Source organism: Phaethon aethereus (assembly GCF_964289735.1).
Source record: "Phaethon aethereus genome assembly, chromosome: 2".
In the NCBI taxonomy this organism is placed as follows: Eukaryota; Metazoa; Chordata; class Aves; order Phaethontiformes; family Phaethontidae; genus Phaethon; species Phaethon aethereus.
In genome coordinates this window covers 69,610,982-69,627,129 of record NC_138582.1, presented here as the reverse complement: position 1 = coordinate 69,627,129, position 16,148 = coordinate 69,610,982, and the positions used below count along the sequence as shown (strand labels likewise).

The following is a 16,148-nucleotide window of genomic DNA, read 5'->3' as shown; positions in this document are numbered from 1 at the left end:
TTATAAGAGGAGACTAAGAAAACTTACCGATAGGCTAGAGAAGTTGAGAGTGGCTATGACTACTGTCTATAAATATATTACAGGTTTAAATGCAAGGGAAAAAGAAACGCCTAACTGAAACACTGTACAGCACAAGGACAAGTGGGTACGAACTGGTTTTGAATGTGTTCAGGCTGGTGTTAGAAGGAGCTTTCTAACAAAGAGATGAGGGAAGTTCTGGTCCAGCCTTCCAGCAAGAAGTGCAGGTAAATACCATATTTAATCTAAGGTGGATCTAGTTGTGTTTATGGAAAGGGTTATATGACCGTTTGCTCCTACAACAGAGAAGTGCTACCTTCAAAACACAACATTTGTGCCAGTCCCATGGCCCAAAGATCCAAGAGGTTTACCTGCTTAGTAGACCAAATTGTAATTACGCACAAGTCTGAGCAAGCTTTGAACAACCTGGCCAATGTACTGTAGCAGCCCAGTTACAGCAGAACAGGCTCCAGGTGAGTTAAAGTACCTCAGCTTACCGAGGAGCAGAGGTCTGACATCTAGCATCACTGCTAGCAAAAGGAGCAAGTCATTACAAAAGAACATTTACTTGGCAGAGGCAGTCAGTGTTGAAGTCCATATGCCAAAAGGAAATTGCTCGCTCAGTTTCGGTAATATAGAACTTATCTCTTCATCGCTGTATTTAAAAAGACAACAAGCTGACTTTAGGTGTCTGACCACTATCCAAGGCTTACTGCTGGATTTATGGCCTTATTCTTGACTGCTCCAGTTAAAGAACTACTCAAAGGACCCCTCACGCAAGCGCTGTACCTTAGAGCAAGCCGGCGGCACGCAGCAGCAGCGAGAGCAAGCACATGGGCAGTTATTGATCCTGAAAAAGAAATGGTTTGCGCAGTGGGTTAAAAAACTTGCACAAAATATAAGTGACAACTGAGATGGGAAAAATTCTTGTTGAATGTAAAGCATTGTCCTGTGTTTTCCCTATGTAAGAATTATGAAAGCGCTATCCACTTACACCAAGCTTTCAGCCACACAGCAAGATGCTGAGGGTCTGCACTCGGGATACGTGCCCCGCACCCTGTACCCCTGCAGCGCTTCTGACCCTCCGAAGCGTCTCCCTGTAAGCGACTGGGAAAACCCTTGATAATAAAAGCATAGTGTCACAAAAGTCACTGCCTTCACCAAAAACGTATTTATTTACTGGAATCGGTATACATGCTCCCGCCATCGGTGCCGGGCTTCCGTTCAGCACGAACTAAACACGACTCTTCCAATTAATCGATAGCAGCGATGGGCTCTTTGCTTTTCTTCCCCATCCCCGCGCACGCCACCTTATGAGGGAATAACACACCAGCTCGCGGGATGACGAGCGGTGTGCCGGCGCCCCCCGCCCCTGGGGACCCGCTGTGCGTTCATTCACCCGTCGCCGCCACCCCCGCACGCCTTTCGAGTACCGACCCCCGGCCCGCCCTCCCTCACCCCCCTGCCGCGCCGGGTCCCCCCCACCCGCTCCCCGCGGGCCCTGCCTGCCCGCCGGGCGAGCAGAAACCACTCGCCTCCCCTCCGGTCCCGAGGGGAGGGAGCTGCCATCACGTGTGCTTCCTCGCTTTCCTCCTCCTCCTCCTCCTCCTCCTCCTCCTCCTCTCCCCCCTCCGCGGCAGCGGCGGCGGCAGCAGCAGCCGCCTCGGCTCCGCGCCCTTTGTTGCAGGCGGAGCGGCGGCGCTGCCGGGCGCCGCGCACAAAGGAGCCCGGCCGGGGCGAGGCGGCCCCGCCGGCGGCCAGGCGCGGAGGCGGCGGCCGCTCCGCCGGGCTGCGGCGGGGACGGGGCGGGGGAGAAGCCGAGCTGCACTGCCGGGGCCAGCCCTGCCCGCGGCCGGGATGCTAAAGGTGTGCTGCGGCGCGGCGGAGAACGGACGGTCCCGCCCGGGCGACGCCGCGGGCTCCGGTTGATGCTGCGGGCCTGCCGCCGCCGCCATCCCGCTGCTCCTCGGCCGCCCCTCGCCATGCTGGGAGAGAGCCCGGCCGCCGCCCGGCCGCTGCTGCGAGCGGGACCCCCGCTGGCGCTGTGCTACACCTCGGCCCTCCTGGTGCTCGCCCTGTCCGCCCTGCCCGCCGGCCGCGCCTCGCACCCCCCGCCCAGCCCCGAGTGCCAGGGCGGCGGCAAGGGGAAAGGCATCAACTGCTCAGGTAAAATGCCCCGCCGGCTCCCGCGCCCACCCGTGCGGGCAGCCCACGCGTGGACGGGGGGTGGGGGGGAACTCAGCGCGGTCCCCGTGTCCGCCCGTCCGTCTCCGCCCCCGCTCCTCCCGGCCCGGCCCGGCGCTGCGGGCGGCGGAAAACAAAGGACCGGCGCCCGCCTCGGCCCCCGGTGCGGCGGGGAGATCCCCCCTCTCCGGGGGCTGCCCGCCGACAGGAGGGAGTTCGCCGCCGTCTCTCGGCTTTTGTTGTTCCCTCGCCCCGCCGTGGTGCCGACAGGTGCGGGCCGGCCGCCCTGGGGGCTGCCCGCAGCCCGCCCCGTCCCCCCACCGCTCCGGCCCCGTCGAGCCGGGGTCAGCCGTGAGTGCAGTCCCTCGGGGGGCTCACACGGGCCGCTCCGCGCCTTCCCCGGTCTCGCCCCACCCGTCCCCCTTGCCGGCTGCCGCGTGGATTCACTCTGGATGAGAGACAGACGGCGAAATACTCCGTGATGTAGGCAGAATAAGCTTTTCTAGGGATTTTTCCTGCTTGGGGTGCCTGACGGGAGAAGGCTTTTTATTGTGCCTCCCCATCCTTTGCGTAAGTACACGCCGGTGTAGTACAGTTTCAGTGTAGACGAATTGGTTCGGCGTGAGAGCATCACGTTTTCTTACATCTTGAGGGAATCCACTGTTTTTAAAGTAGAACAAAGTAAACACATGAAGTTTACAATTTGTTAGAAAGACTTGCCTTTCTTCTAAAACTAATATTTAGAAAACGTAATTTTAAAAAATTTAAAAAATTTGTTTCCTCCCTCCCCCCTCCAAAAAATTGCCCTGTGTGCCTCCTACTGCTTTTTAAAATGTTGAGCTCCTTCCACCGCAAGGGCCGGTGGCGAGGGCCGCCCAGCCTGCCTTCTCCGAGGAGATGGACGTTTCTTGCCCCATGCACGGAGCCCCCCGCTCCCATTGCCTTCATCGGGGTTTGGAAGGCGATTTCCACATTGTAGAAGGAACGCTCTGTACCTCCCAGGATAGGGTCCCCAAACTGTGTAACAGCGTTCAAGAAACGAGTGAATGGAACAGTCATCTTCCTCCCGATTACATTTGATAATATGGATAATGCTGCCAAAGCAGGCTATCAAATTCGCAGACCAGCAAACTGTGGCAAAATGATTTTGCGATATAATAAATCTGCTATTCGCTCTTGATATGCACATTTGTTCTTTATTTTGCCCAGTTTAGACATATACGGCGCTGGTGTGCGATACCACAATGCTACTGTTTTACTGCTGCCTGACTTTTCCGTTCTATTTTGTGTGAATATCATGGTTATTTTTAAAGAGAGGTTAATAGGTTAATGTGTCACTGGCGTTAGCGCCTTACCCATTGGAGACGTGGGTCATTAGACCATGGCATGTGCATAAATCGGTGAGATTAAATAGGGAAGGCTGATGAAATATATGAGGAAGTTTCTAAGATAATGTGGAACGCACGGATACCATTATTTAGAAACCATCACGGAAAGAGGGCTTTCTAACCTAGAATTAGAAAACCATATGCTATATCGAAGACATTCAGAATGATTCGGTTCTACTAAAAATAGGCAGAAACAAATATATGCATTATATATGTACATATGGCAGGTGCTATTTTTAGTGTAACTACAAAAATATGGAAGGAAAATTTCATTTAAAAATGCAATAGTCAGATTCTGCTATGTGTTAACTGTTTAATGAAAAACTGCAGTGTTTCAGGTTTGAACATTCATTTTGAAAGAACTAATAGCAACACCTAATATCTCGGACAGATTTTCCCCTCACCTGCCTCTGCATAGCTTCATTAAATTTTACTGGATAAGCTACTCCCTGCAAAAGACGAGTTTCCTATACTTAGACGTGGGGCCAGACGCTGGCTGTAGCACCTTTCTCAGTTCACTGCTAGCATGTACGTTGCTAGGTATACTGAAAGGTAAACTTAAAAACACTATTATTGCTTTTTCTTCTAACATTTGGACTCTCTAAATTACCTTCCATACTCAGAGAAGCAAAACTCCTATCATTTCCCCTGTTGTCATTTTAATATTTGCATCAGGTTGACCTGCTGCCCTGGAACAGTTTTTTGCATTTTTGGGGAAGGTTCCTGAGCTTGTAACGTTTTATCATCACAAGATTTGTAGGTACCTTTATTTTTTGTTAAAGCTGTAGGAAATGCTGAACTCTTCTCCTTATTTCCTTCTGCTTAAGAAAGAGTTTGCTGTAGCAAAAGAACATTGCAAGGTGGAAGACACAGGCAAACATGAAAATTAAGATAGCTTTTCCAGCCTTGATTCTGCCCCTTCGGCACGGGCATTGTGGTTCGGTCTTTTGTTAAATTACGATATAATTGCATCATCACTGGCCAAGGGAAGAACATATAATCCAGTGATTAGAGCAGGAAACGGAGAATTAAGACATATCTGCAGTTAATTGATGATGTGGACTTGCATGTGTTTGTTCATCTGTCAATCTATGCTTCGCTAAGATAGGAGAACTGAAATAGCCCCATTTTAGCCAAAATGGGGTAAAAAACAAGTTGGTGTTTCTTTCTGGGAAAGAGCAGAGCTAACAAATTCTAGGGTTTCTGTTTTAGAGATGTTATTTTATTCCCAGTGCTACCTGTGGTCATCTTCTGTAGCATTTCTGGTACTCGTTGACTGTCTGTCAGTAGGGTGGTGTGGAGCTTGCTTCTCTGCTCTGGCTAGAAGATAGTCCTGTCCTTAAAGGCTGTGAACTACTGGGGGGTTACTAAGCATCCCGAGTGTAAAAGTAAGGACAAAACGTAGTTAGTTCATGAGCTCCTAATCCGCCGGTACTCTCCAGAGAGACAGACAGTGCATGGGCATCTTCAGTTTCAGTTTCAGTTCGATTGGATCTCTGGTGTGAGGTATGCTCCGGTCACACGTGTGGCAGCCGCAGGGGTTGCAGTTTGATCATAACTGACCAAATGCTGAGGGTTTTGGTGAGAGGCACACAGCCTTAACAAGGGGTATTGCTCAGTGTGTTGGTTTGGGTATGTGCACCCGGGATTTTGATTAACAGGGAGATGTTTCTCTTGGTAAGCATTTCAGCTGGCTGCTCCTTCATGTGATAAAATATGCTTGTTTGGGACGATTCCACACACCTCCCATGAGTCTCATAGGCCATATGCTGCCCGTGGTTTCTTAAATTCTCTTTGAGTGAGGTGAATGAAGATAAAATTGTTTCAAGACAGGTTATTGAGGATTGAATGAGGTCCAGAAAAAAAATTAAAGACACCTTCTCTTTCACAGAATTCCTCTTCTGAGGGGTGTGAATGCTTTTCTTTTACACAATCATAACATGTCTGAAATAGTTTGTAGCTAAAGGTAGGTGGAAATTACCAATTAGGGAGAGGGAAGGGGATGGAGTGAGAAAGGAAAGTATCCATCCAGTGATAGGGTGATGGCTGAGTGTATAATGGGCTGTTTATTGGGCATGGAAGCACAAGCTGTCAGAAAGCTTGTAAAATTTTAGACAGAACAGAGAAAGCTATAGTGGAGCCATCCTTCACCACATATACATTATCTTAACTTTCAATATGCTTTAGAGAAATGGTTTCCGCCCTGAAACAACTCATGGAGTAAATGAGACAGAGAATGTGGAAACAGTGGGAAGAAGAGAGAGGTGAAGCAGAGAACGTGGTAAGCCAACAGGAGTACAACAAGCACAAGTAAAACTCATGTCTCTTAGTGTTTTAAAATGTGATAGGTTGAGAAAGGAGGGATAGATATCATCAGTGGGACAAAAGCATCTGAAGGCTGGACAACAAGAGTGGGTCCTGAAAAGGAATGGAAGGTGTTGACTGGTACACGAGCAGAAGGGAGTAAGGAAGTGGTATGAGAAAAGACACACAGCTGAGAGTGGGAGCAACGCGCAGAGAATGGACAAAGGTGGCAAGAACTGGCCACATCATATGCTTTTGTTCTAAAGCATGCCTTTTTCCTGTGTGTGAACAGAGTTTCAGGGGAAGAAGAGTTGGGAAGGGCACAGAAGGTGAGCGAGAAGAGCAAGAGGAGATTCAGTTTTAATGCATAACATAATCATAAGTCTGTGTGGTATAACAACAGAAGAGAAAATTACATTAATTATTGATTACTGCACACACCCAAAGAGGGAGCAGTGCATTTAGAGTATGGCTACTGTCACTGTTACTGGAGATGCATGTGGTACCATAAAGAAATAATACCTCTTTTTGTCTCATCCTTGCTTCTGTCTACTTTCCACCATTGATGAACATGGTCTCATTCAGAATTCGCAAGTCTTTTTCCTCAGCATCTTTTGCTGAAGTCACTGTTCCCTAATATCCATGATGTGCAATGGAGGCTGTTTGATGAGAGACTCTTTGTTGCCATTACTTTGTCAAGCGTCATCGAGTCTGTAGCAGGGATCCCCAAGCTTAGTGTCGCTGGATACCAGTGCTGGCAGAGGAGACATAGCATGCACATTTCAAGAAAAAGAATTACCTGCTCAAGACTCGTCTGTCTAGCACTTCGATGTGGTGCATGTAACATATTCGTACACCTGCTGCGATCAAGGACTAGAAATGAAGAACTGAGCTGCTGCATTTTTTGTGCGGGCTGCCAGTGGTGCACTCTTGTTCAGTGCTTGTGGGGATGGTGGGAAATGGCAAAACCTGCAGTGATGGAGGCCAGACCAAAGCAGGGGAGTACTTGGAATACGTTGCGTTGGCAGGAAACCCTCTCTGCTCGAACGCTGCCCTTGCCTTCGCTAACTCTGCTTCCTTCCAAAAGTGTTTGACAGTGGCAGAATGAGATACAGAGAATTTTAAAAGCGCTAAAAACCAAAATGAACAAGAATATGGTAGGGTTAGAAACACAACATTTGCGGCACAAGCTCTAAATGCCTAAGGAAACATTTTCCTTGATTATTCAACCACCTTTGCAAGAGTTTCTTCCTCAGGAGCATCTAACATATGCCAGCACTGAGGAGAACTTTCAAAAATGCCCTTTGTATTTATTGGCAAATTGCAGCTTTAGGGTTCAAACCAGGATGAACTGTCGCTACTTTAAGGCATGTTACCTGTTACGTATGAGCTGTTGTAGCTGAAAACTTCACCTTTTTCCTTGAGATAAGAAGGGGTCTAAAGGTACTCACATCTGGTACATCTACACTTGAGGTGAAGACTTGAGTTTACGAGTGGGTTGGCCAGAATGAGTTTTATGTATGCTCTTTCTCACTCCAGGCTTTTGTGTTGTCTGAAGCTTGGGTCCAGACTGTCCCCGCTGTGACGGGGAAGAGCTGAACACAACCATGTAGCTCCCTTGGCCCTGCCTGCGCCCAGGCCATGTGGCAGACGTGAATGTGGATTTGGGAGGATATAATCTTCAGGCACTGCCAGTTTCTGGAGCTCGGCCTTAGTTTCTGACTTGGCTCAGTGGGGCCTCTGTGAACCAGAATCAGATGTGGCCTCAAGATTGGCTTTCGTCCATGCTTATCTCCTGGAGCAGACGTACCCTTTGTGTTTTTTGCGAAGATTAAGTGGGTGAGGAGTTTTCTTGGTGTATCATTCTAAGATACAGGAGGCCAAAACAATTTGTGCTAAACGTATGAAGCCACATTGGCAAGAGTGTAACGGCAGGGGTTGAAAGAGACGTGCAGGTTCAGGTAAATTAGCCTAACTATTTTAAGAAATACACATTTTTTTGTGTTTGCGTAGACAAACTTGATCTGAAATGGTATACGGGACTAGAATAATTTGTTATTTTATCTAAGATACTATGACTTATGCTCCTGTAAATGAATTATAACAGTCAAGCCAAATAAACTGTGATATATGGTTGTGCCGATCAAACTTCTAAGGTAAATGATCTAGACTCAGTCAGGTTACATATCACTTTGAGAAACTATCGTAAGGCATGATTCTAAATCAGCTATCAGTAAAAAGTAAAAACAATGATTAAAAGGAGAAATTAAAACTCAAACAGTAACATGAACATATTTGTTTCCCTTTAGTGTAATTACCTAGGCATGAAATGTCCTTGCAGTACAGATTCTTATGCTGATTAAAGAGCCAAAAGGTAATTAAAGTAGAATTGAAAGTGTCAGAATAGCAGAAAATCATCTCGTAACAGGTGTCACTCCATCATTGTCACTAGTGTGAACGGGTAGCGTGATGGAGCAGTCGAGGTGTGACTGAAGGGACTGCATTGAATCCAATCTCTTTATCATTTTTGAGAAGGGGAAAAGAGGAGCTATGTTTGTTGTGGAAAATACTGCCAAGAAAACATTCTTTCTGTACCAAGACCTCTCTGACAATTCCCTGTTAAAGGGAAAAGAAGACGTGTCTTTATTAAGAGCAGTCTGGATATTTTCTTGCTATTGATGTAAGGATAAGTATTTTGTACTTATAGCCTGCTGGTTTTCTTCTAGGGCTGACGTTAGACTGGATAAAGGTTCATACTTACTTTGAAATAAAAAGAAGCTGTGGTCAAGGTCTTTGAGTACGAAGTACGAAGGCAGAAAATCCCACAGATATGGACAGGAGGCTCGATTTACCTTTTTCCTAGAAACAGATTATCACATTCCACCATTGATCCGTCAACAGAAAGTGCTTGTGACTTTTCCAGCCTGTGGTCAGATTTTGGCGACTGTCCACAAAGCAGGTAGCTGCAGTCGTTCCCAGAGTAAGAGTAGCTGTAGCGTTCGGGGAAGAAAAAATGCTGAGCACCAGGGATATTGGAAAAAGTACCTATTTTTCTGACTCTAGAATACTGCTTATCCTCCTTGATCAGTCCCTACAGATGCTGTGGAACGAAAGTGGAGGTAGAGGACATGTTAACATTTTTGAGGTGAAAGCCTGTCTTTTTCTAAGCAGTCCATAATATTCACTGCAGCTGAAGCCCAAGGAAGTTCTTTATAAATCATTCTTAAAAAAATCATTCTGTCCCAAGAATAGCTTTAGATAATAAGAAAATTATAATTAAATAATGTGCTGTAAACTAAATAGTCCTCTCTAATTGCTGTAGTTTATTCTTAGATCAACTTGAAATTTAGAAATACAATACAATTTAGAAATACGGAGAAAAACAAGAAGAAAAAGAGTGTGAGAGAGTGGAGTTGTATTTTGTGGAGCTCCTAAGTGTGTAGGGAAGGGCATGTTTGACTAAACCCATAGTAAATTTTATTTTATGAAACCATTTCTTGGCAAAATGTGTTTTCTTTGTGTGATATTTTTCTTCCAGAAAAGGATAACAAGATACAGGCAAAATGTGACTAGGAGTAAGTTTGGCAATCAAAATAGTGATCTGATGAAACTGAAGTTTCCTGGAGAACCTTAAATCTGTCCCTTTGTCTTGATGAACAGCTACATGTATTTTTAGTTCTAATTTAGTACACAGATGGCTTCAAGGAGATCTGAGAGCAGAATTATTTCATCTTGTACTAATAGGTAGGTATCTAGTGGTGCCATTAGTTGTTTTAAGTATTTGGGATTTATGGGTCATATGCTCTTCCATTTCTTTCTTTGTTTGTTTTTAAAAAGAAAAAATATCAGGTCATTTTTTTCTTTTAAAGATTCTTACCAGGGAGCCTTTGTCTTCTTTGGAGTGGGGAGCAAGATGCCAGTGGAGCTCTTTGCTAGAAGAGTACCTAGAAGATTTCTGTTCTTGCTACCCAGTTACATCTCCAGGCCTGGCTGGGTGTGGGCTGGGAGACCAACCAGGCTTTGCAAGCATTTGCATATATATTGCTGATGTGAATTTTTCTGTTTAAGAGAGCAATTTAATGTTATGCTGATATCAATGTTCAGTTTTTTAAAGTTGCTCTGAAACTGCCCCATCGATCATAGCGCGGTTTGTGAGGAGGCGGTGTTTTAACTGGCAAATCGGGATTTATTTTAGGATAATTTAAATTCTTATTATAGTAGGCAATTTCTAAGGACTGGGAAGACAGGACTTTTCTGATAATAGATTATGTGTTACAGCAATAGTGTTTAAAGGATCTGGTTCAAAATAAAATTAAATCCTTGTAATACCTCTCTTTTGACTTAGTCTTATAAAAATAAATTCAGTTGCAATTACAGTTCTTGAAACACCCACATTATATAACCGTGTTCAAACTGGCAGGATCCTCATCCACACTTCAAAAATAGTGTTAATTAAGACCGGCAGGAAAACATGTGAAAATGAGAGAGAAGAGAATCGGGAACAAGACAGAACTGTCAGTAATTTTTCTGAAGGGGCCTGGCTTCTCTCAGGAGCTGCCAGCTCCTCCCTGGCCCGTTTCTACCAGGCCGAGACCTTGCTGTGCTCCTGTGTATCTGAAATAGGTGCGAAACTCCGTGCTTCCGTAAGATGCACGGAGCATCCCGTGGGGTGCAGCTGAAGAAGAGGACAGGTACGATGTTCTTGACAAATGGACAAAAGGGTGTTCAGGACATGAAATGGTTCTTCTCCGGTCTCGTCTGGAGGCCAAAACCTCCTGAAATCCGGCTCTGCCTGGCCGCAAAGCCTCCGTAGGCAGCCTCGTTCCAGCTGCCTGGCTCGCTGGCGGGCGACAGCCGGGTTCCCCGAGGAAAGGCCCTGGGGCATGCCCTCTGCCTCGCGCCAGTCGCAGGGGATCAGCGTGGAAGCAGATGGGGTGAGCGGGGCGGCTGGGCGAGACAGGGAGCTGGGTCCCCGCAAACTCCGGTTACTCTGCCCCTGGGCACCGCAGTGCGTTCCAGATGAACACGAAATGCGCAGCTTTAGGAGCTCCAATGGCTTCACTCCAGATCTAGCCCAGCTTATTTCCCAGCCTGGCACATTTCTACCCAGCTTCAGCGGTTTGACACATTTCGCTGTTTACCTACAGCTGACCAAAAAATCCTGCTTTAGAAGCGCGTAACCGGTCTCGGTCGCTAGCTCACGGGAGCACTGCGTATGATGGTGGAAGAAGAAACACGCAGCCCCCAGCGAAATCATGCCGTCACGTCTGCTTGTGTATGGCTATAGAAAACCTTCTGTAAACACACATGAAGCATACGGAGGAGTTTGTTGGGTCTTACAAGAGTTTTACTTGCTCTCCTGTTCAGGGCCTGTTTCAGATGCAGTTTCACACATGACTACAAAGAATGAGCGATTAGATAAGCATCGTGTGCAGAAGTTGATAAATTTCCTCTAAAATTTTAAACAAAGCAAGAATCTTAACAAAAGCAGCATAAAAGCTTGAGATACGGGCTAGGTAAAGGTGTCGGTGCATATGCAGAAAATGCCCCAAATAGTCTAGGCATTCAAAATGAGTGAGTGCTTTTGAAAATGTAAGTTTTAATCCTTAAGAGTGTCCATAAAACACAAGACCAAGATACAAGGTCTTTATCTGGTTGATGGAGACGGCTCAAACAGTGTTTTAAACGGGTATCTCCATAAAAAGTTTGATAAAAAATAGTGGCTGGATAGCAGTTTGTTCCTCTAAAACTCAGGGAAGCGTTGATCTAATTTAAATGTTTACATTTTGCTAATTAGTATTGACTGGGTTCGCGTGCTGCCTTTATCCGATCCCTCTGGGAGAGGCAGAGGTCAGTGTGTTGTGCCAAATGGGTTCTCTGGGGCAGAGAGGAGTAGCAGAAAATCCTTAGGCACAAGAAAGGGACCCCGCCGAGCGATACCGCCATGTGCAGAGGTGGGCAGATGAACTGTTACTTTCCTAAAGCAGCGTGTCCCTCCAGCAGCTTTTCCTTCATCCTCCATCTCTCACGGCAGTTTACCTGGACAATTCAGCGAGGCAGAGTTCCTTTTCCTTGTCTTGATTGGAATCATAATTTTATGGAAGTACCATTTCAAGGTTATAAAAGTGAAAATAAAATAGGCAGGCTCCTGTTGAGGTTGTAGAAATTTTTTCTTGTATGAAGCTTGGGAAGGCAATTTATTTCATTGTATTTCTGCTCTGGTTAACGGCAAAGGGTGTCCTTTGCTTGCGCAGATGTTTACACCTACAAAGAATGTCTTTGCAAAAATAGTTGAATGTGTTTGAAACGTGCAAAATTCGTTCTGAGCTGTAAGCAATACTCTTTTTTCATGTCAGAAATCAGTGGTTGTGGTAGGATGAAGCAAAATTTTTGGCTGGAAAATAGAACAGCTGCCTAATTTTTTATTTTTTTTTAAAGTGAGAAGAGGTATGTCATTATCTCGATGCTCTTTGTTAAAACCTCTGTCTGTAACATAGAAGAGTTATCCAGGTGAGGGAACACAACCTCCACACTTGCAAGTGATATTCTTGCTGCTGGCTGAGCAAACAAAGAGGATCGCTGGAACCAGACTCCAAATTTGAGTGTTTTGGGTGATTTATCTACCAGATGGTAAAGGCAGTCCAATGTAAAAAATTAGTCTGGGAGCAAGGAATCAATCATCCAGCACACTGATCAGCAAAGGGATTTGGGTGTTATAGCAGAAAAATTAATGAGCTGGCAATCCACAGCAGAGCAGCATTAAAACAAAAAGATACCACACTGTAATAAAAGAGTCCTCACCCAGAAGACAAAAAGAGATGAACATACCACTTTATTAGACACTCGATAAACCTAATCTAAACCAGTGTATTAAGATACCAAAACCCTAATATTATTCAAATGTCATGATTAAAAAGTTCAGTGTCAAAATCTAGAAATCAGAGTTAATTTAGGAAAGCGAATTTTTTCACTGTTTTCACATTTGTTTCCCAAATACATAGGCTCTTCTATCATAGGAATTACTTATTAGTACTCTATATTATAGTAACAGATATTGCTGTGCTATTTACAGTCACACTAGCGTGCATTCAGAAGTACCTAATGAAAAATTATAAGATATCAATACTAACTTTATGCCGTAATTGTCTCATTCTATAAAAATCTTGAAAATGAGTCCTTAGCCCCTTTCAGTTACTCAGGCTACAAGAGATCAGCATAGCTTCACCACAAAAAGCTCTACATGACTTTTCCTTGATTTTTCATGGGAACCCATTGAGTCTCCACCTAGGTAAGACTAAGAAAAGGTGGCTCCTGTGCTCAATTTCTACTTTTTTTAGATTTTTTTTTTTTTATTATTCTAACGATTAGATGCAGGTTAGGCTCTTTGGGAAATGACACTATGTACAGGCTGAAGGAGGGAGAAACGGCAGCAGCAGGATCTGGCCATGCTGGTGTGGGGCTGCTTGACACAGATGGAAAGTCTAGCTGTGGGTCCCCTCTCAAGCCTGAGGTATCAAAGTTACTTCTGTGACTGCAGGTAGCTGAAAGAAGTAGGTTGGAAAATATCTCTTTTCTACTGTGGAAAGCTACCTGATAGTGCTCTTTCGTGTCCTCCTTGAGTGACCGCTTTTATTTCTGAAAACAGCCGAGGAGATAGGAAACCTTAACACCATGCTGTCCTCCGATTTTGACCTTTCCTTGTTTGGTTTGTTTTTTTTCTTGTGAGTGAGGACTGGTAGGTTGGTGAACAGCTAGTGAAGGACGCAACAAAAATCTCCAGTGTCATGCTGTATGTCAATCTGTACGTCATGCAAATGTAATCCCCAAGTTGGCTTTCACTTACTTAGATTTCCTCTTTGGGTTTTGGGGTTTGTTTGGGTTTGTTTTGTTTTGTTTTTCAAATGATTCCTAGAGAAATATTTCAACAAACACAGGGGAAAAGAACTGACAGTCTGACTGCCTAAACAGCAGAGTGACACCCACCACCTAAGGAGTTTTTCCAGAAGCGCAAACCAACCGCCTAAAATCAATAAGAGCTCCTAGATCATGGTCCTGTGAAAAAAACAGATTTATCTATGTACAGAGTAAGCAGTGAAAAGCTGCAAATATTAGTCTCGTACAGCTCCACAGATCAGGGGTGTAGAAACAGTGATTTTCCATAGACTTGCAGGAGCTGCAACCAAGCCTGTATCAAAGTGATGGACTTGATTGCATACATTTCCCTGAGCCACAAAGACATGTTTGCCTTAAAATTATGCAGAGCGTGTAGGAGTAGTTTCTGGTGCTGTGCTGGATTATACTTACACAGCTCCAGTGCTAATCACGTCCAGCCTGGGTGTAAACAGGAGCTGTACCTCAGTCAGTGTTTGTGTATCTCAGGGCTGAAATTGGCCTTTTACTTCTTTTTGGCTGTTTGGGTGGTCTCACACCAAGGGCAGGATTTATCCCGTGCATACTTATGTGCAGGGTTTTTTTCCCCTGCTATATTTAGATGATGATTTTTGCTGGCTACATTTTTTCATCCATCTCGGACACGCACACCACGGTTAAAAGATGGCTGACGAAGGCTGTGGCCCCGAGGGTGCCCGTGGCCCTGGATCCAAACGCGAAGACGCGGACTGCGTTCCGATGGGCGGCGGCACGGGGCCTGTCCGTGCCACAGCAGCGCAGTGACTCAGGACGGGGGTGCGGGCGCGTCTGTGACCCCTCTTTGCGCCCTGCCGCGCCCCGGCCCCCCGAGGCTCCGCTCCCTGCTCGCCTGGCCAGCCGTTGGGAGGATGCTTGGCAAAGCCAAGGTGCCCTTGCAGTGTCTAGGTGAGGGCAAAACGAGAGCTGGCACGTCCAAGTTCTTTGATTCTCCACTGTAAACCAGGTAAGGGCGGCTAATCTATGGCAATTAGGAAGTCCCGCTCAAGAGCTGTAAGCTGACACCGGCCGTATTTTGGCAGAGCGGACGCTAGCTGTTGCTCCTCGGCCCTGGGAACCGCAGCAGGGAGGACAACTCGGGAGCTGGCTAATCTGCCCTTGCGTTTGCTGAGGGGATCCCCAGCAGGGAAGGGTGAATAATTCCCACCTGCCTCGTATGGCACAAGTGGCACGACGGGAACGGGGGGAGACGGATGAACACGTTGACGGAGAGGTGGCCTCCTGTCTGTCCTTTAAATAGGGCTTCTTTCTTAGTCTGAAATGCCGGGCGTCACAGGTCCAGCGGCTTTGTCCCGCTTGCCGGTGTGGCGTGCGGCAGAGCTGCCGTCGGCTCCGAGAGAGGTGGAGTTCGTCAGTTCTCTGCAAAGCCGGCGGCTCCGCTAGCCCCACGGTAGCCATCGCTGCAGGAGACGACGAGGCGGGGAGCACGCCTCGCGGCACGGGCGCCACGCCGTAGCCCGGCTGTCGGCTCCCGGCCCCTGAAAATCCTTCCGAGACAGGCGAAGGGGGTTAACAGGAGCTTTGGGAATCGTATTTCTCTTTGTATTTCAGTAAGGGTAAACGAGCAGGCAGAGGGGAATTAGTAGCTCTGGGTTTAGCTGATAGGAATGCGTACGGGAGGAAAACGTATTTCAGTACGCTGAGCAACATCTCGGCCGTGATTTGTTTTTTAGGAGCGAAATATAGTTGTTAAAGTTTGAAGGGAGCGGAGCTGGTGGCTCAGTCCCTCCTGGTCTGTAACTTGCTGGAATTACCAGAATTCATTCAGTAGCCTGAACTATCAACTGGGGGCTTGCTTGTTTGTTTTCTCCCCAAGACTTTTATGTTGCTGGTTATTATGTTACTTTTCCAGGGGTTTTCTGTTTAATTACGGTTTTCAGAACTAGCCCTAAATAGCATAACGTATGGGTGTTTGGAGGAGAGAGTTTATGCAAACCTAATTATGCGCCAGCACCATTCATACTGCTTATGTTTCAGGGATCGTACCCAGGAGTTAATTTATTTCCTTTCTCTGTATACAAAATAGGAACCTAATGCAATTTTTACACAGGTATGTGTAGCGTTAGTATACACTGCAATAATTTATAGATCTGTTCACGGATTTTAATGAGACCAAAATGCCAGAGGACACTGAGATTTTTGTATTTGGAAACTAGCAGATTTAACTGTTACATTTTAATCTCTTACATGGACAATACTCTCTTGTTGGAATTAGCTTCTACATAATATTCTGAAAATAAAAAAGTACTTCATTTTTAATTTGAAATCAGTAACTACTTAACATATTTTTATAAATTTTTCATTTTGATGTAGACTGGCAGGGTCCAT

At 46.0% G+C, this 16,148-nt stretch overlaps 1 protein-coding gene across 1 annotated transcript in view; it reads left to right on the top strand.

Moving 5' to 3' along the window:
• Positions 1-1,946: 1,946 nt before the first annotated feature.
• The window catches only part of TMEFF1 (transmembrane protein with EGF like and two follistatin like domains 1), a gene marked incomplete at both ends in the record, with an annotated part of 126,730 nt that continues 112,528 nt past the window's right edge, over positions 1,947-16,148 (top strand). The window contains one exon of the mRNA XM_081996277.1: positions 1,947-2,184. Coding sequence (XP_081852403.1) covers positions 1,947-2,184 — 238 coding nt within the window. The remainder of the gene's footprint in view (positions 2,185-16,148) is intronic.